We start from the raw sequence: 21,455 nt of genomic DNA, 5'->3' as shown, positions 1-21,455 counted from the left end.
GCATTAAAAACAAACTTGTTGGGCAGAAACAGAGCTGACATGCGGCGGCTTTTATTTTTTTTTTTTTTGGTGTTGGCCAAATGGTTAAATGGCAAATTGAAAAGTTGCTAAACATTTAGAAAATTAAACATAAATTCCGATTCTTCAAACCTGTGAAGCACAAGTATTGTTGGATCGTTTTTTTTAAATGTGCAAAGGCAAGAATATTCTTTTTCCTGGAGGAGCTTAAAATAAAGATTAAAAATCTTTAAAAAAGCAGCCAGTTCGGGCATGACATGTTTTTGCCTAGATCTCAATGACAAAACTGTGAAATGGCAGAATATATTTGTGATGGTGATAATGCTCTGTGATAGGGAAGGATACAACCTGGAATGAAATAATGCGATTGGCAGGGCTCAAAATCCTTCTCCTAATTCTAATGTGAAGAGTGCTGACATCGTAAGCACTAATGTTTTTTCTTCAAGTTCAGTATTGGCAGGCTCCACATACCGAAAGTAAATAATGGCACAATCTGCAAATCTCAAACGCTGGAAAGATGTTTCTACTCAATAACAAACACCTCCTCTCAAAACTTTAAACAATGTATATCTGTTGTTGATAATAAGCAAAGTATTACTTTGTGGAATGCAGTGCTGAAGTGCTCTACTTCAGAGAATTAAAAAGAAATGTCTTAAGAAGAAGAGTGGCCCAACATTTAATTTTCCCCGCCGTTCGCAAATCCATGGACGGTTGTTCGAACACTATTCTTGTTTTGGGGACACATTTTCTTCGCATAGGTTTTGTGCCACCATGGAGGCCACAACATCTTGCTGTGTGCACAGACCGTGACGGGTCTTTTGTTGTAGAGGAACGTGAGGGAACAGGACGGCCGTTCTCACGAGTGCAAAATGGAGGTAGCTTGAACAAAAGAATGCGTTCCTGGCGTTTGCAGGCGTGCAAACGGTCTCTGTATTTTTGATCCCGTCCCTTACATCATGTACCCTGATGTAGTTTTGACTATGTTCGTCAGAGCTTGACGGCCAGACTGGATTAGAAAATCTAATGGCTGAAGCCGTCCAACAGGTAATAGTGTACTGACACCGCTGGACAGTGTGGTCTAATGAAAGTGATAAACAACAGGGTTGATATCGTCCCTCTCATGCTATCATTTTAGTCACTTACCATTTCAGGACATGAACTAGGCCCCAAAGTTTATTCCACATTGTCTCCAGGATGCAAGGAGGCGGAGAGTGTAGAGATATTAGATGGATCCAGTTAGGGAATCTGATCCTTTGTCAGGAAGCCAATCGAAGGAATGAGGTGAACACCATGCGGCTCCCAACATAGAAAGCCTTCAGCAACGGGGAGAGCCTATAGTTTGCTGCTTTCTCAGGACGTAACCATTTTCAGGAGAAAGGCCAACCTGACATGGTGTGTGCAAGGCTGGCATTATTTAGGGTTCAAAAGGAAGGACCAGAAAGCATCTAGAGAACCTACCTTAGATCTTATGACCAGACCAATTTCCCAACAAGGGGACACTGAATAAGCATATCATACAAAAGGTGATAGAATGTCATGTTGTTACGAGTAGTTGAACCAATTTTGAAACCAATGTGTATGGCAGCTAGGGTCGACCTGTAGATACTTGTAGCTCCGAGTGAAAGAAGTACATAAGGAAGTCTGTTATAGCACTCACAGGAGCGTTGGCTGGAGCAAGCCTGACTATTGACGCACATAACAAAATGCTAAACTCTGCTGTCACAAATTTGAAAGGTGGGCAGATGATGTCCCATGTAGCCATGGCTGTAGCATTGCCAGAAAGTCCCCCCGAAGAGGAAGATCATGGGAAGTTGAGCATTGTTCAAGGAAGCAAAGAGATCGATGTAAGGCTGCTCTATCATCCCAGGGAGAGTGTGTCTGCCACTACGTTGTCGGACCCTGCCATGTGGATCGTCTCAGGTCGACTGCTTGGTCTTTTATCCCTTCTGTATAATGTGGCTTTGGTTGGCAGTGTGAAAAAAGAGGCAAGAAAGCCGCAAGACATACTCAAAGATGGAGATGACATTATCATTCAGAGTTTCTAGCATGACTTTAGTGAGGTCTGGGCGGAAAGGAGAACTCTCCTTTCCCAGGAAAGGAATTTACCTTGATAAGAGGGGAAGAAATGAAATAGGTCAGAGAGCGAGACAAAGACTTCATGTAACCTAGATAAAGTTAATGTCAGTCTTTTTTGAGCAAGGAGTTCTTAACAAAAAGGCTTGCTAAGTCAAATGCATAACTTGTCTGTAGTGGCAGTGTATAACACCTGAATATGCGGAAGGGTGTTGAAGACGTTGAAGGCTATGTTCTGTACCCAACTGCGTCGGAAAACTTCGATCATTTTCACGCATGCATGAAAAATATAAGGCCGGCGTGAAATGCTTCAGGCCAAATGACGTTTGCGATATGAATAACAGAATGAGCATCCATAGCAACTCACTCCGAGAAGAGCACTCATTCTAGTATATATTGACCTTGACTGGAGAAAATTGCCAGTAATTTCTGCTCAAGGAAAGGATCTCCACAGACAAAAAACCTCTTCCGAATGTCCGAAATCGTGGTAAGAACTTACAACAGAAAGTATTCATTTAAGAAATGAATAAGATCTGACAGAATTCTCTCTCATTTGATCATGCTGAGCATTATCGGAAAAGAAACCCAACAAATTAGATGACTCAAAGCAAGCCTACTTTTGACAGACATCATAACAGTCACAACAAACAGATTTTGGACACGCCCACTTTGAAGTGAACACGTGTTCGGAGAGTGTTCATTATATGGCAGGGCCACACAGCAGAATCTGCTCACGTGGAGCCACATAAGTGGGGGCCACAGAATGGTCATTCTGCTGATTACAGGGTTGTACATGGTGAGATGCAGTGGAAATAGATTTGCAAAATTTTTCTCGCAGGGCCCCTTGGGGAAACCCCAGATTACAGGGTCCCAACGGCTTAAAGAACGTGAAGTTCGGATGCCTGGGGATGTGGACTGGAGAGACGCAGCAGTAGGTCTGCGTCACGACGACGAATTCACTGTAACAGAACTGAAAAAGATAGGAAAATGTTATTTTGTTCATTCCTGTCTTGGTGCCTGGTGATGTAGTCCCAAATGCCGGAAGGTTTAGACTTGTAGCGGTCATTAGCATGGACTCACTTCCCCTTGGCCTGGGCGGGCCTACCAATGGCAGTGGGAGTAGCTCCAGAAGGCTGTAACGGAGACTTGGGACTGGGTCAGCGTATCAATGGAGTATTCATCGGGGCAACAATCCTGGAAGTTGGCCCGGAAAATACTACAGTTTGGATTACGTCTGGATGCCCACGCCGCAGATATGTCAGAAGCGAGGTCGCATTTGCACATAACGGCCGCCTGGAAAAGTGGGGCAGTGGCTCATGTTCATTTGAGGAGGGATACCGATGGACTCTCACAATATATGTATAATCGAAGACAGATGGAACGAGCATTGATAATACAAGGTCATACCTATGACAAGGAATTCCTTTATTTTTTTTTAATTTATTTATTTTCCATAAATGATAACATATGGAATTTGTAAAGTTCCAAGGACCCTGTTATAACAGTGTAGAGTAGTTGTCTCCAAGACAATCTTTTTGAAGGCCCTAGATAAAGGGAAGGCAACTAGGAGACATTACCCGGCATTGTATACAATGGGGCCACTCCGGATTGCAAGGGGAGTGGTCCGCTAAGGCGAGAGCCTATATATACTTCATGAATAGGAGCAACAGAGCAAGAGTATCTGAAGATGTGGGGGGTCAGTTGACTGGCCCAGGCGTGGTCAGCGTCTTCCTCTGGAAGGGAGGCAGACAGAGCATCCAGAATCTGGAACATGTCACAGGTGGTGAGGACGCCGATAAAATCTGTGTCATCCTCAACCCAAGACACGGTCACTTTACTTCGACTGATATATGGCGGTGCTATAGTCAAGAGCCGAGGGTACCCCGTAGATTGGCAGGTAGTTAAGCAATGGGCCATCATGCTGGAGCGGACTCGGACACGTGCCAAGCTCTGGCAAGAGACTAGAATATTTCCACGCATGAAAGATCAAGCGGGAGTTTCGCAAAGTTTGCTTGGAAGATTCCAGTAATGCCATGTCATTTAAACAACTTGTAGCTGATGTCTTCCTATGGCAAAGCAGCCACCAGCAGGCCAAGCACTTGCATCATGTCTCGCTGAGAAGGACAGAGGCAACAACTGGACAGAGAGAGGGTGCTGATGGAATCAACTTCGTTCTTCTCGGCAGACAATGCTGGTTGCCCAGTCGGGGACAGGGCAGTGCCTCATTCCGAGCCACGCAGAGTCCCGTGGGAGCGGCCTGCTCTCGAGGGAGTACGCCAGGCTGGCGTGATTGCAGAGTGGAACCCTGCCTGAGGTAATCACGGCTTGCGGCCGGAGAGGGCAGAAAGGCCTGGTCTGCCAGAAATGGGTCTAGGGCAGTGTAGGCTGGTGGTGGTCTAACGCCGAGGTGGCGAGTGATGGAGGTCGGAACTTCACTGATGGACTGGAAGGCCGACATTCAAGCCGCAGAGGTATGTCGTGGTGGTCGAGAAAGATGAGAAGCGCTTGCCTTTTCTCGGTGGCCGGCGACCCGACAGCAGAGGTAACAGACAGGGTCACGGGAGGTGTAACCCCCACAGTGTGTTCCCGGTCGATGTCAACGGGAACTGCAGATTTCCAGGCAGAGGGACTAGGAGAAATGAGGTCCGATGACCTGTTGATCCCCAGTTGAAAGCCGGAGACGTGGATGGGATAAGGCGGCTTGAGGCCCTGGAGGTGTAAAAACCCCAGTAAACTCTGCAGGACCCGAAGAGGGATAAGCGGGTGTCGGGGGTGTTATGTATATGGGAGAGAGGGAGTACGCGCAGGGGGCCGCTAGAGAAGTGGTGTTCTAGGCCAACGTTAAAAGGCTGGTGGTGCTCTTCGGTGTTGCCGAAGAATGCTGGCTGGAATGCTGCGTGGATTCCTCTGGGCTATATCGGGCAAAAGACGTGGTGTACCTCACAATGATGGTAGGACGGGCCCCGGAGACGTCTGATGGGGTACTCTCTAGGAGTCACGGCAGGCTCGCCAGGCCAGCAATTGACCAAGGAGATAGGGTCCTTGCCAGATCCTGGCGGTGTCCCCACTCGGGTCTTCCACAGTTGACCACGTAGCTTCCTCGTCAGCTCCATGGGGTCCAATGAACCAGAGGCCTGGCCAGCGACCCCCCTGAATTAAACTGGCTAAGGCCTATAATTCATTGGTAGGGTAGACACAGTGTAGCTGGAACGAACTTCGTAGTACCGACAGTAAACACCTGCAGTGTGTACATACAAGAAAACTGAAGAAAAAACACAAATTATACACGAAAAGAACACTCTTACCAATAAATGGATAAAATCCAAGTTATACTTTATTTACAAAGGAATGAAAGGTGATCAAATTGACACTGAACGGTGTAGCGAAAACGGAAGCTCGATAAATCGAAGATGCCTCGAAAGACACGTCCGTTACATTACAACGCTGAGAAAAGGACAGACCATCATGGCGGCGAGGCCACGCTGCATTGTGGGAGGTCAGGGTGCAACATGGGTGATCAAATCTTTTCAGCAAATGAATAATACGCGCATGGGAAATTTGCATATGTAGTGACTGTTTGGGAAGGTAGAGCACCGTAGACTGTATATTTTTGGAATAATGCCAAAGGTCATGACTAAAGAGAATGTTGAGAGTGCATGGGAAGATTTACAAAAAAGGGGCAACGACCTGGTCCAGGGCTCTGAGAGGAAATCCAGATTTGGAAATCTCGGATATTTGCTCTTTGTACCGTGGACAAGAAACATATAAAAGAATTATCCAAGAAACTCGGTGAGCGTGGACCAGAAACCTCATGTTCCCACAACTTTTTTCCACTCGTGCTCGTGTGATAACTAATAGTGTACGGCAAGTTTCATTCCGACTCAACCATGTGAGATGAATACTAAAAACCATAAACAAAACGCTCCTAAATGACCAACTTTTTGAGAACACAGCTAAAAGAGAACAGGAAACACACAAAAAAGTAAGCCATACTAGTTTGCTAAGGCGTTGAGATGAACAGATTGAAAGGAAGACAAACACAGTAATATCCTGGTTTTCTTCATATACACTTACCATGGAAAAGTCTTTTGGGTGCATTTACATGTCCATTATCTACTGGTACTTCCACTGAAATCACTTGCTCCTGTATTTCTTGAAGGTGATCTCCTGACTCCATTTGAATGGTCATTTGTTCAGGATGTAGCTTCTTATTGTTGGACTGAATGACAGGGATTCTGAAGAAAATGAAAGGACATTTTTACCCCGTATGTTCAGAAAAACCAATTTCAAATGCAACCTAATTGCCACAGTGTGTGGAAGTGTGGCCAGGTGTTGTAGGGACCAAAGTCTTGCTGAATACTTTAATTTCATTGGTTCTGTTCTAAATAAAATGGACAACCCAGAATCTTTAATTTTTTTATTGCATCAGAAAATTGAGCAACTTTTCCCAGAGAAATCCATGAGACATTGCGATATTGTAAAGAAGTAACTGCAACTATGATCCATTGTTATCCTGAAATTGGACCTACAGAGGATGAGAAAAAGACACAATACATGTACATGTATGTGTCAAACCCTGCTCTTAAGCAAGTGCTCAGGTACAAAATCCCAGTACAGGAGAATTAACAGATGATCAATCTAGAGCTTGAAGTGCTGTTGCTTGAAATGTACTTGTAATTGGGGCCCAAAGGCAAGAATTCAGTAAACCTGAACAAAATGACATACACAATTGAAAACCACCACTGGTTTAGAAACTTATGCCAAACCACTGCAAATACAGTATGAACCAGACCATGGGCAGAGATTTCTTGTCACATGGGGGGGAATGGTTTTTGAAAAGTTATCCCTGTGTGGAGTGTGACACAGCACAGGGTCCAAGGTCCCACTTCCACTGGGGGCGCTACGGGTGTGAATAACCATGACTTGAAAGGGGGGGGAGAGAATATACATGTATTGGCAATCCCCTGGCCAAATCAAAATTGGGGACCCCCCCAGTTCAGCACCAATAGGCATGAACCAATTTTTCAATCAACTCCTTTGGAATAAGATGAATGTCTCCCCTCAAGTTTCAAGTGCCCAGCCATTCATTCTGTTTTATAATATTACATGAAATCATAATCAAATGGGTAAATGTACAGCAACAATATAAAAACAAAAGAAGTACCATTGTCAACACACAGAGAAATTTCAATAATAATTACAAATAAACTCCTAAAGGGGCCAGTGATTAAAAAATATATAAGAAGCCATGTCTCACAAAACCACAGGGACTGTCAACATCAATGGAAGGCCTTCTACAGTAAACTATTTGCATCACCGCTTTGTTCGGGCTTCAGAGTCTTTCGTCTCAGGTATGGGCAGAAAGATTCATCACTCCAACTTTTAGATCCCCTCAACCACCCTTCCCTTCGCTCCTTTACAACACAGGCATATCCTTCTTTCCTGCCCAGGCTCCCCCATATCTCATCCATCCCTCACTCACCCCTGTCTTACCCTGCGTGACTTATTTGTCAAATGCAATTTCTTTCTGTGTAAACCTATTTCAAAGGGCTCACTCCCCTTTTATTTTGCTCCTGTCAATTGGCGAGCTACCCTAAGCATGCTTTCACGGCAGATGAGGCTCATTCCCCTTTTACCCTGCTCCTCTCTGTCATGAAGCAAGCCACTCTTTGCCTTCTTTGATATAGCCATGGCACAAATGCTTGAACTGCTCACATACCGTAGTTGATGCGTATGCCTTCTGAATGGCACTCAGGCCAGTAGCCAGCAAAATGGCTTTTACGAAGGCCTGACTAAGATTGACCCCCAAAAGTAATTGATTGATATGACGCTCAGATGTTGTTGCTTCCCCTTATTTTCATGATAATATCAAATTTTGCCATTGCTGGCCCGTCCTCATCACGTACATGTACCTTCAAAGTAATGAAGTAAGAGATTTGGAAGAGAAGCCATCATTTAAAGGGCATTTCAAGATTTGCTGGGCTTTTCTCTGACTTTTCTATGCTTCAGTCTTCCATTTGGCAAGTCCATCTTTGCTTTGCTTTATGACAGCCAAGGGGCTTATTCCCCTTTCAACCAGTACCTTCAAAGTATTTCTTTGGAGTCAGAGATTTGGAAGAGAAGCCAACATTTTAGAGGGATATTTCCCAGTTTTACTGGTATTTCCCCTCACTTTTCCCTGCTCCAGCCTTTCCTTTGGCGAGCTCATCTTTGCTTTTCTTTATTATAGCCAAGGGGCTTATTTCCCTTTTCCTCATGTTCCTGGCTTTTCCTCGGTGTTAAACTTTGTTTGCTCTCCCTCTTGGGCTAATGGGGGCTCATTCACACCTCACCTGCTCCTGCCTTTTCACTGAGCCAATCTTTGATTACTTTCATAGCCAGAGGGCTCCTCGACCATTAATATAATTATACACACTAATATATATAAATTTCATTTTCCATTTCTACAGTATTTGTTACTGTTGTACCGGCCATGATAACTGGGGCCCTGATTGCCTTTCATTGCACCTATGCCTGGTCGACCGGTCCCTTGTGCTCCTTGTACACATTCCATCATGGCTCAATCAGTGCAATGTCAACTTTTCCTCTTTTTTTTACACAGAACCCATCCTAGGTGAGTGAAAAAGAAAGTGTTTCGGTGTTTTCCAATCAAATATTAGCAACAAAACCCTAAGAAAACAACACCAACAAATAAAATCAAGGATGGCAGGACCAAGAGTAAAGCTTTAATTTGTATCCCCAACATCATATTCAATGCGTTCAAAACTGCATTTCTCTTTTGAATTTGCCCCCGACACCCGAAGCTGGATCCACCCCTTAAGCCCACTTCTTACAGAAACATTGCCTTTCACTTCTTCCTTTCGGGCTTATCCCTTGAATCTTGCCGAAAGGCATCTTGATTTACATGAATATCACAACTGGCGTATCCATTGCTCTGTATGCCAAAACAGACCTTAGCCACACTTTATGGGCGGCCACAAGAACAGCTGTGATGTTGCTAAAAAAAACAGGTTTCTTGAGGCCATCGCTTGCAAAGCTACATGTACTTGTAACTGCCAGTTTAAAACTGAAACGTTGTAAATTGGGTACACGCTGCAAATTTCACACCCTACCTGGAGTCATCCTTCTTTGAATATCGAGAGGCCAGTCTGGTCATGCAGGCCTATTGCCCAAAATTGGCTATCGAGTCGTACAGCAAGAACTCGCTTTATACTGTCTTCTAAATTTCTCCTGACCTCATTATTTTAGTCACCAAATAGCTGCTCACTGTGAGCTACTTTGCAATACCCCCATTATCATAGCTGCTTAGTCAAACTATACTAAAATGGCATCTTGGCCAGAGCATTTGCAACTAAGGCTAATCGAATCCTTTGTATTTCTCAGTGCCGGCTCACTCTAAGAACTACTGTGCATAACACCATTAAGCACTTAAAGGCTGTCTACCACCAACGCAGGGCCAGTTATCTCTTGAAAATGCCCTTGCACTTGTGTATTGTTGGGTATTTAACCTAGGGGCCTGTCTATTTCCCATTTCTCGCATATCCACCATTATCATTGTTCAGTCGTGACACCATAAAAAACACTAAACTGACTATGTGTCAGTGTTTTCAAAAGATTTTGCAAATGTAACAAATCGGTGACCATCTTCATAAACGTAATGCAGTGAGGCTTTCCCAAAGGTCTACATGAAAGTCTTCCCACTCCAATGGGCCCCAAACTGATCATCATTAAATGGCATGAACTGCAATTAAACCCTGCTTGCAACAATGTCGCTGTAGTCTGAATGGCCCGAGCAAACTGAGGAATTTGATGGATAATGCATGCCCATTTGAGTTTAAGCACAAGCTGAACGTAACAACTTTTTGTCCTGTATGTTCCCCAAACTTTGGTCAAAGCAAGGGACAAACCAAAGAATTATGCAACCTCATCATGATTGTGATGTAAAAACGAACTTGCCAAAGACCAAACAATGAATTCAATGCAAAATAATACCTAGGGAGTGCACACTATGACGCTGACTGACCCACATGTACATGGAACTACTCTACCTACACAAATGCACTATTCTAATGCAAGCAAAATGGTTGAAATGTTCCTGCACTGAGTCTGTAAAGCCTGCAAACCCTAGCCCTTTAGGTCTACATTCCATTTTTGCTATTGCGTCAGCGGCAAAAGCCACATATGCCCTCCAAAATAAAGGCATTCTGCCAGAGACTTTATTTGCCCTGAACTTTTCCTGCCATTTTTCCTAAATCCATTCATCTTGGATAGGAGGAGCACCCTCAATATCGTGTGATATTTTATACATAACATAAATTATTCTCAATTACCACAAATCACCTTAACATACATGTACATGTAAATAGTCATTAAACAGGGTCATCTCATAATAAAGTGAACATGGAAAATGTATTTATGTCATCATTGATAGGTCTGCTGTGCTGCCCAGAACAACTTGCAAAACCCTGTTGGGCCACCGAATGCCTGCACACATAAGACTACTACAGTCGATTTTGATACTACTCATTGCTAGTAATTTTAACTCTCGCTGACCCACGGGTCGTACTCCAGCCGTTTGAGCACTCAAGCATACTCGTGTTAACACTTAATTTGGTCATTTGGTAATTTGGTCATTTTTGCATGGTACCCGTTATACGTTTTGTGCATAGGCTACCAGGGAATTTGATCATTGATTGCACTCGTATAACAGACTTGTTCCCGTCCCCGCAGTGTATAAGGTAATGCAGGGACTGCTAACCAGACTATATAAATGTACTCACTGGTACCCGCACTAGTTTCGCATTAGCATTTATGCAATTAACGAAAGGGATCAGAGGGTACAATACATTTGCAAATGATATCATTTGTGTACGTTAACTGTACAGTTTTACAATAGACCTATCATCTTCTGAAATTGCTCAGCTTGTTTCTTTGGATAAATTCATTCAGACTGAGGTATGACAAAACAATTGTTGACCGCTTTGGTGTGGGATATGACGTTGTGAACAAAGGAGGGACGCATAGCGCCCCGAGGTGAATATCCCACACCATATGTTCAACAATTATTAAATGATAAAAAATGCAGTACAGATCAGCAGGCTTATCGAGACCACAAGAAATAAAGTAGGTAAACCACAGGCATGATTAATGGTATGGTTGAATTATGGTAGATTTAAACATTTGCTTAAAGATAATCTATAGATTAGTAGAAACTTTTAGTTTTAAGGTCTCATGTTTGATAGAAAGGGGATCTGTATATTCATAGAAATCAGCAAAATTTATTATACACAAGGCTCTTTTCTTTAAAAAAACAGTCTATTTAAATTAGTGCCAAAACCACCACCCAAGCAAGCAGGCCATAGTTAAAATGAGAAACAATCAAGATATTGTAAAGAGATTCCAAAATACTTCTGGGTAAAAAATACCTAATCTTAAGTACACCTACATTCCTAGCAACAATCTCACGGTACATAGATAATCAATATACTATAAGCCAAGAAATTTATTATAATCAGTTTTGTCGATCATAATGTCACTGGGCAATTATTTAGCAGGATTACTAAACAACATATAAATAGTATTTGAAAAATTGAAAGACAATCTATTAGGGGTGTGCATTTCCAGGTATTTTTGGAACCAGGTACCGTTTTTTGTCAACATCGGATACCTGGGTACCCGGAAAAGAGATCACTGAGGGTTCTTTTCAACAAAAACTCAGCAGACTGTACAAATATACCACTTAAATATTTGGGAACAGCCTTGAGCTGCAAAAAATGGTAAAAATGAAGCCCTCAGAAGATCATTTTAAAATTTCGACGGGTTTATTCTGTGTATTTCTTTCCTACATTCCAGAATTTTGTTGCTGAATTCTAAATGGTTTTGGTTTTATGGTAAAAATTACGTGTCTTTAGCATCCTTTTCCTGAACAGACTAGAAGGTCAGGACACACGGGCATCACTCTCAGCGGCTCTTTGTACGAACTTGTTTTCGGGACAGACTTTTCCAAAAACAATCCGGGCATTCTGATTGGTTTAATTGTCTTCATGGCACTTTCCGAATAGATCTGAACATTTCCTTCACCAGTGTTCCACAATGATCCATTCACAGACGGCAAAGTTACATTTTGAAAATTACAATGTAGTTTTTCCGGTCTAAAATGTCCGCTCTTTGTCAGAGAACAAGGTACGTGCAAATCTTTGATCTTTCATCGTAATTTTCATTTGGGTTGCAAAGCTTTATAATGTGAAACAGTCCACGGAAAGCGAAATGAAAAGGACAGGTTTTGGCGATTCATCGAGTGTGGTTGCACATGGCGCACGAAGAGGCCCTGTAGCATGCATGGTGCTGCTTTCTTGTATTGTGGGAGTCTACCGGTACGTTCATGTACATGTACATACAGGATATGCACAGCAGTTACCACCATATATACATGGCATGCCTGTCTGTCACGAGTCGTGCAGCCACAATGCTGCCTGATACCAGTATTTCGTCATATTCTAAGTCCCATTCAGTGAGTTGATAATGTGAGGATTCTAAAAAGGGAAATCTAACAGGTGAAATTGAAAGATGGAAATCTGGGGAAGTTATCATTTCAGCGTGTTAACATGGTTAGAGTCAGAGATTCACCCCAAAATTCGAAGTTGTCCCCATATCATCATTCCAATTTGGTTGTGTAAAACTTTGCTCGAAGAGCTACTTGCGCATGTGTACATGTGGGTTTCTATTCTTCAAAATAAGAAAACAGTTCGCCAAATTTGTTTAACTTGCTGCAGAAATGCCAGAAATGTACCACACAAGAGTGAAGAAAAACAACACCATCGTGGGAGAGCAGAGCAGAGGAAAATTCAACAGCGGCTAAAACTCACCAGTCAGAAATGAATCAGACACAGTAACTTGTGTCCAGATTAATGCTGGATTGTGTCTGTATTTTTAGTGGTATATTTGCTAAAAAGAACCCTTAAAGAAATGTTTGTGTCATTCATTGCAACCTTTGAAATCAGAAATGAGTAAGGTGTTTATTATGTAATTATTAACAAGTCTCATTTGGAGCTTTTAAATTGTTTATTTCTGAAAATTGTTAGAGAGTAAACATGTCGATTGGAGCTTTTACTGGAGACCAATAATTCTTGTATGAAAACTTTCACGATGCAATGAACAAGTAATTATTGCAACGAAGTCCAAGACGAAAGCAACTCTCACAAACATACACGTACATGTACAATAATGCTGGATTTTGAAAAGGGAATTGCCATTGGTGGCATGGGTTCCCGGATTAAAAAATGCAACCCATAAAGGCCATATACATTGACTGTGCCATGCCATTTTGCCCTGACACAAAGTTTTCAAATTTTCAACACTATCAGAAAAACCAGTGAACTGAAACTCCTGTTATCTTTTTTTTGTTGTAAATAATTTTCAAAATGATTTGGGAGCCTGGTCAAACTAAACCTTAATGGCACCAGTAATTACGCAGAACCTAATTTTGTTCCATGCACAATTTGTTTGGCCTTTTTTGTGGATATATATGTACATGTACTATGATTGGCAGCATAGCCGACAGCTACATGTAGGCTATGGCTCATTGCCAAGACAGGACAGTGGGAACTGGGCGCCGGCAGCTTGCTACGTTTGCGTAGAGCAATGAGACTTATCCAAGGGACTGGGCATTCATTTTTATTATTGGGCGACTGTTGTCAGGAATGCCAAGCATGATGAAATGGCCACTCCGAGGGGCTAGGTTTCAGAGGTTGCCTGGCAACAGCACTGTCATGGTAATTGTCAGCAATATGTTTAGGGCCTGTAATGCATACCAACATCCACGAGGTATCTGAAACACACATTTAATTATTTTCCGGTCCCTAATCTTTCAGTTTCTTTTCAATTATTGTGGGTTAACCAGTTACTTTTTTATTATTCCCACAAAACAAAAGTACCCCCCAAAAGTGATATTTATGAAGTCAGCTTTCTACCATTACTCATACGGCAACTCTCAACTTTCTCAGGCACTTGGGACCATGTTTTCAAATGTGTTGACCCTGGCAATGGTTTACACAGTCTCACCACTTTTAGGGCCCAACTGCGTCCTTTTTCAACAGATACTGTGAAGGCAGTTTTAATGCTAAAGCTAGCCACACCGCACGGCGCTTTGCCTGTGCGGGCTTGTGAAATACTTGCGCAGCGCATTCTTCCTTTGCGTTGTTGCTTTGTAGTCAGCTCCCTTGTGATCTGTACATGACAATCTGTACAGGACAAGTATTGGTACGGGAACAAGACTTCAATGGAAGTCTGCGCACTCTGCGAGGTCCATGTTGTTGCAAAATAAAATTTTGCTCGCAATCGTTGTTGGCTGCAAATCCCTGTGACCATGGCAAAATCAGGTCTCCTACCCGAAGCCGCCAAGTATCACCAGTATAAGCAAGAGTATCACCTACATGTACATGTACATGTAGACTGCACAGCCTGACACATTTGCTTTTTTATATTCACTTATCAGCTTATGGGGTAATGTAGGCCTTGAATTCTGGTCAAATTGGACTTTAAATAACCTTTAGAGCAGTTATTTTCAGAAAAACCCGACATTTACGGATAGAGGAAATAATAACTAAAGAAATAAATATCTGCATAGGCCTACTGTGGAATTATAATAAAACCTACTGTAGAAGACACAAAACCACGCTTAAAATGAATTCAACAATAATTAAATGGGTCAGAAACGTGAGGTTGCAATTTTGGACAAAAAGGCATGTGGTAGCCACATCACATTTAAATAGGCAAGAGATACATGTACTGGGCACTCTGCTGACAATCACTGTTCTGTAACCCTTGTAACACTGCAACAAAGTTTGTTGACCCATCTTGTCATTATAGTAATGATCTATTGTACCTACAGATGCAGAACAATCATAGCAATAATGGGGAATCAACTTACATTTGCTTAAGTTGGTCAATCCGCCTGGTATAGTAACTCAGGGTAGTTTGTTCAGCAACCATGGATCTGATTTTGCCAGACAGATACAACGCTTCCTGGTTTCCTCGTTGGATGGTTTGTATGCAGTTTTCAAATTCTGCTTTAACTGCCATTAACAGTGGGCAGTATCCGGGTAAGTACTCCGCAAGCTACAAGAAATAAAATGTGTTATGAATAATTTTAAGAAGGTGGCTCTGTCTGAGACAACTCAATTAAAATCATCCTTTTGGCAACTTAGCTTTTGGGGAGGTACACGCATTTATTAAGTCAGGGTGTATCATTTCTATGCATACACACGCACATGTACCCGCACACCCACAACTGCCCTTACATTTGTATTTTTGTAAGATATTTCTTTTGTTCTTGTGTACCAAAAAATTAGTGTGCGAAGCACAGTTTCCAACTGCTCCCATTGAAAACAGAATATCTTTCCTGGGCTGATATTTCAATCAAAGCTCCTTTTCAGTACATGTACAATGTATGTGGCATGTTCTTCATAAAATGGACTAAAATGCAACTCCGGATGTCATTTTTCAAAACTTCTAAAAGAGTGACTTTGATCATGTAAAATGCAAATTAGCACCTTCAGATTTATAAAAATGATTATATGGGGATAATTAGGCATAATACGTACTTATGGTGCAAATCAAATGGAGTTGAATTCATTTAAAGTTTTACGTCAGAGTGTTTACACCAGAGGGCTTGATTTCAAAACTTCTCTCAACAAGAAGGACAATTTAATATATTTTTCGACTGATGTATTTTAAAGCACCTAAGAAATAACTTTTAAAAAATATAAGCCATGAAAAAAAGAACACAATATTGACGGAAAATGATGAGAAAAAGTTTGGCTCTCTTTATTCTCTTACCGTTTATAATTACTCTCACTACACCAACTTATTTGCCAGGTCTTGTATCTTTCGACCACCAAAAATTATCTTTAAGTTTGGCTGCATCAAAAATTTATAATGAGTACAATATGTTTGCTGCGAACGTCATATTTGACAGAATTTTGATGACGTTCGAGAATTTTGACAGAAACTGCATGACGTTTGAGAATGCCGGAAATGCTGTCAACGTGTAGTGTTCGAAAATTCCATGCGCGATTTTTCATTTTGCCAGTTATTTTGGAAATAACTCCGCTGAAAATAAAATCGAAATTAACAACTTTGAGCATTAGATTTTCATCATGAATCGTATTTTATGTCTCAAACGTCATTTTCTTGCGAACGTCATTCAGAATGACGGATTTTCTTTTGAGAAAAATTGTTCTGGAGAGAAAAATCGCGGAGCGTCGCCATTCCGGGCGAGCTCATGAATATCGAATAAAAAACAGGGCCCACCATCTGGGTTGATGTCAAAGGTCAAATGGGCCACGATGCAGCGAAATGTTTCTCTAACGTCACCGCGAGAGATTGATGGAAGCCGCAAAATTGCCAACTGCAGTTTTCGGGAACAGACTAGAAGAAAATGTGATCGGTCCAGTCGTAAAAGGATGATGGTTTAGCGGTGCTTTTTTGCACTCTTTTTTAAACCTTGTGTTGTACATCGCTATATGGATTTTACTTTCTTTTTTGCAGTCGATTTTTTGGACACTAATGACAGAATCAAGTGACATCCGCAACTGCCGACTTCGGGACCCGCTTAATTGTAAGAGGTACTTTTTAATTTTGTGATTATGGTTTTAATATGTGTAAATATTATCACCTTTCACCACATTTAAATCTGTGTAAAATAACCTCGGGGATTATCACTCCTCAGTAAATTCTATTCGCTCGGATTTTAACAGCGAGTTCATGTCCCTCAAAATTGCTAACGTTCCAGACTTTGATTAATTAACTCCAATTAAGTTGAAAGGTTAACACGGTCATCATTGTTCCAGATATCAACCACGACTTCCCTTATTACATCAAACATTGGAAATTAATTCACTGCTGTTCACTTCAGGAAAAATGAACCACCGAAGTTAAACATTATCTAATGGTCCATATTTTGAGGAACCTGCCATATCTAAGCTGACTAAAAGAGCCTATCACTACTATTTCATTGCATCACAATCGGCCTACAGGAAGCACCATAGTACAGAAACAGCTCTACTGATGAGGATGCACAACATTTTAATGGATGATTTCTGAACATGTAACATGTACATGTACATATACACTGTACCTTGTTGGTACCACTACTATTAGATCTTAGTGCTGGTACTGGTAATATTAGAACTCATTTGTCAGAGTTGACCATAACACCCTTAAAAGCCAACCATTAAAGCATGGTAAGTCAGGTACAGCTTTAGACTGGTTTCGTTCATATTTATCAGGAGCAAGCCAGTGGGTGCCCATGCAAGGTACAGTATTGTGGTGGGACAACCGAAACCTTTTTGTGGTGGACCAGCAGACTGGCCTGATCGGGGATGGAAACAACTTGGCCTAACCCCACAAATATATTCAGTTAACCTTAAGCAAGAATGAGCAGCTATCCATACGCAAGGGGCAATATCAGTTAATGAACAGTGGACTTTGCCTTGGGGGGTGTTCATTTGGTGGAAGTCCACCACCGCTCTGTGATTAAGTAATTAATTCCAATGTCAATAAAGGTTACAATAATGCCAATACAAGTGACAAGAGACTGGACTAAATCTCACGGTGACCAGTGATTTCAAAGGTAATTATATGACTGGATGAAGGAGTGGCACAGATGGAGGGGTGCTCGTAAATTTAAGGGAGTACCCCAGGGAGAGCTGTCTGAAGGGATATCTCTCCAGGACCCTGTGAAAGACTGAAAGTGGCCCCTGACGGGTTCAGGATGGGGGGGTCACAAAAATTTGCATAGTCATCGGTGCCGGCCCTGGGAGCAGAACGGCCGAGTGCCTTTCCTTTGCTGTTCTTCTGTGTCAACCTTGTAGAGTAAGCAGCAAAGGGACAGATGTAACTCGGCTGTTGAATGGGCCAACGAAAGGAATGAGAGGGACTTGACAACCTGTGGTGTGGGACCAAACTGGAGGGTCAGGCTCAATGGTCGTCTGTTTGGTACTGGTGCTGGGCTGGATTGTAGGTCAACTCGCCCCCTGGCCGACTCACCTTCACCCCCTGACCGACTTGCCCCCCTGGCCGACTCACCCCTTGCTAACTCGCCCCCTAGCCAACTTGCCCCCTGGCCCACTCACCCCGTGGCCAACTCGTCCCCTAAGTTTGCCAAGCACGTACACGTATGGCCGGCCCATTCACCATTTAATAAACAAAACACGATCAGCGGAGATGGAATCAGTGATTGCTGCCCGTAGAAATAGGTTCTGGGGTTTGTAGCAGACACTAAAAGTTGAGAATTATGAAAGTTAAACTGTTAAAAGTTTGGTGGATGTTTACTTTCTGTGGAATTTGGGGTAAAAATATTTTTTAAATATTGGTAAAACTAATTCAGTATTATCATGTGTATGGGCAATCTGCCCAGCTGCGGCCCTTCTGTGGACCTCAGTCACATACCCAAACATTAATGGGACGGAGGGTTCGAAGTTGTTGATCCTGAGGGTATGTTTGATGTACAAATGACCTAATCAGACAGTGGACGTGGGAAGCGCTAAGACATTTGAATAAATAAGTGATTAGTGGTGATGTTCGAATATCCGGATCACCGTCCATGAGTCGTTCTTGTCACATCGTTGGTTAGAACCATTCGTTTTTGGTTTTTTTTACACATTGAGCCGGCCATACTTGCTTGACATTACTTGGGGGCGAGTCGGTCAGGGGGCAAGTCGGTCAGGGAACGAGTTTACGAGGAGGCGAGTTGGAAAGGGGCGAGTTGGTAAGGGGTGAGTCGGTCAGGGGGCGAGTTGACCTGACACCCTGGGTTGGAGGAGGGGAAGTTCGCGAAGGGTAAGCTTGTGGGAAATGTCAAATTGTTCAACCTCAGCCTCCAAACTTTCAATAAATTTCCTGGCAAAGCGATCATTGCCATAGAGCAAGAGATCTTAAAGTTTGGACTTGACTCCCTTATAGGAAATCTTCATGGCGGAGAGCACATTAGATTTGGGGCAGATGTAGCCAGTTGGAAGATCCATGTGAACTGTTCGAAGATGGTGATGTGATGTGCTTCTACTGTAGCAGCCAATCAAATTGCCGGACTTTTTAGCATTGTGCATACCTCTGTTATAATGAACGAGTCCACAAGACTGACTACTGTGATTGGCGGAAATTCTAAGTCTGACAACTTTGACAGGTGGAAATTCTGCATATACATTATGCAAGATCATGTCATTCATATGCAACTACATATAAATACATATCACAGATGGAGGGTCTGATTGGCTTATCTGCTGAGTGGGACTTAACTATGAACTTAAAATCCTTCGAGAACAAAATGCCAAGGGTACTGATAGTAATGTAGTTAATCCAACGAAGTCAACAGTGTTAAGCACGCCACATTCCAAAGCGAAAATGCCTACGCTACCCACATTTCAATGAACAAAAAGATGATATGGATGGGTACTTTAGACATTTTGAATGGTTTGCAACCTCTATGGGTTGGCCTGAATCAGATCGATCCATAACACTTTAATGCTTTACTTACTGGGAAAGCAATGGAAGTGAATTCAAGGTTGTCAGTAGAACAAGCAAGTGACTAAACCAGGTTCAAAAGTCACTGTTGCAAAGGTTTCAGTTGACAGAAGGTTTTGGTTTGAAATTCAGAAATTCCACACCAGACCATGGTGTAAGGTACAGTTTGTTGAACGACTTCATTCATATTTGAACAGATGGATGAATCTTGGAAATACTTCTGATACTTTTGGGGGTTTAACTGACTTGGTTCTTATGGAACGGATGTTAAATGTGTGTGAAAAAGAGCTAGGCATATTCTTGAAAGAAAGGAAGCCAGAAGGTGTCATCAAAATGGCTGATATGGCAGATCACTATGTAGAAGCTCATAGGAAATATAGTAGTAAATTAAACAGAAATTCTCATGCTTATAAGGTTCAGTGAACGTCAGAGTGTAGCTCAAAACCACCCTCATACAATGCGGACAATGACGTCAGGTGATGCTATGCGTGTGGCAAGCGAGGGCACGTGGCACGTGCATGTCACCATAAGTATCATGGCGCAAGTCAACCACCAAGCGAAATGAGCAAAATGAACAGAAGGAGCAGCACTTGAGTTGACCAGCGAAGGCAAAGAAAAGCCCAGTGAAAGAAAACATAAAATTGCTGTATGCACTGAGATGAATACAATGGCTTGTCAAAACCCTTTTAGAGGCACTGACCAAAACTTTTACTGACATAAAGCTTGCCTGCAGACACACTTTGCCGGTAGTTAGTTCTGCTTGCGTGACTCTGAAATGCATGCCAGTTTTGAGTGGATAGATAAGGAATCAAAAGGTTGCTGTTCTTAGGGACAGTGGTTGTAGCACCATAGTGGTAAAAAGATGTCTAGTCAATAAGCTCAGATGCTAGGCTACAATGAAAATTGTGTCATGCTGGACAGTACAGTATGCCAATTTCCTGCTGCTCAAATCAAAATAGACACACCCTACTATATAGGATCAGTTCAGGCACTTGGAATATCTACTGTATAATTTTTATCTTAGGTAATGAAGTAGGGAACCAAATAATGCAGACCCTGAGTGGAAATCTAGTTTTCAAAAAGTCACACTGGAGGTTGAAAGTCATATTAGTACCGACACTCAACCAGTTGTGGCAGTAGAAGCTAGGACTCAGAAGGTGAAGAGAGCACAACCTTTAAAACACTGATAGTACCAGAGTGTACTAGATTGTTGGCTACTAAACAGGACTGATTCCTTGCTAACAAAATTATGGGACTTAGCTTTAGTAGGTAAACCTAAACTTACAGGTGCTGGAAATGAGAGTTGTTACATAGTGAAAAATAGCCTACAGAGAAGACAGGCCAAGCAAAATGGACATGGCAGAACCAGTTAACCAGTTGGTGGTTCCTCAGCAGTTTCAGAATCAGGTTTTAGAACTCGCTCATAATTCAGCTCGCAGGTCACCTGACGAGAGTTAAAAAAACTCTAGATAGAGATCAAGCTCATTTTTATTAGCTCGGTGTTAACGGGGGTGTACAAATACTGCATTTCCTATGATTCTGTCAACGAACAATTGCCAAGGGTAGTGTAAGATAAGTGCCATTAGGGCACATATCATTAATCAACATTCTGTTTCAATGGGTAGCCATCGATATCATTGGTCCAGTTGATCCAGTTACTGAGCGTGGGAATCGATATATCCTTACACTGGTAGACGATGCGACGAGGTACCCAGAAGCAGTTGCACTTCCCCGCATAGAAACTGAGCATGTGGCAGAGGCTTTGGTTGAGATATATACTCGCATGGGAGTACCGCAGGAAATTCTAAGTGATAGGGGTACTCAATATACATATAAAGATTTAA

At 42.3% G+C, this 21,455-nt stretch overlaps 1 protein-coding gene across 7 annotated transcripts in view; it reads right to left on the bottom strand.

The window, feature by feature from the left end:
• clhc1 (clathrin heavy chain linker domain containing 1) overlaps positions 1 to 21,455 on the bottom strand; it is a 140,424-nt gene that overhangs the window by 93,378 nt on the left and 25,591 nt on the right. For all 7 annotated transcript variants that reach the window (XR_015428069.1, XM_087147452.1, XM_087147483.1 and 4 more), the window contains 2 exons: positions 15,020 to 15,207; positions 6,166 to 6,326 (listed from right to left, as the gene is read on the bottom strand). Coding sequence is in view for 6 of the 7 variants with exons in the window: in XM_087147452.1 (XP_087003578.1) it covers positions 6,166 to 6,326; positions 15,020 to 15,207 (349 nt within the window). In the remaining variant the exon portion in view is untranslated. The remainder of the gene's footprint in view (positions 1 to 6,165; positions 6,327 to 15,019; positions 15,208 to 21,455) is intronic.

Source organism: Acanthaster planci, linkage group LG01 (genome assembly GCF_054643075.1).
Source record: "Acanthaster planci isolate LZ-2023a linkage group LG01, COTS_SCS, whole genome shotgun sequence".
Classification (NCBI taxonomy): Eukaryota; Metazoa; Echinodermata; class Asteroidea; order Valvatida; family Acanthasteridae; genus Acanthaster; species Acanthaster planci.
This window is presented reverse-complemented; position numbering and strand designations above follow the sequence as displayed.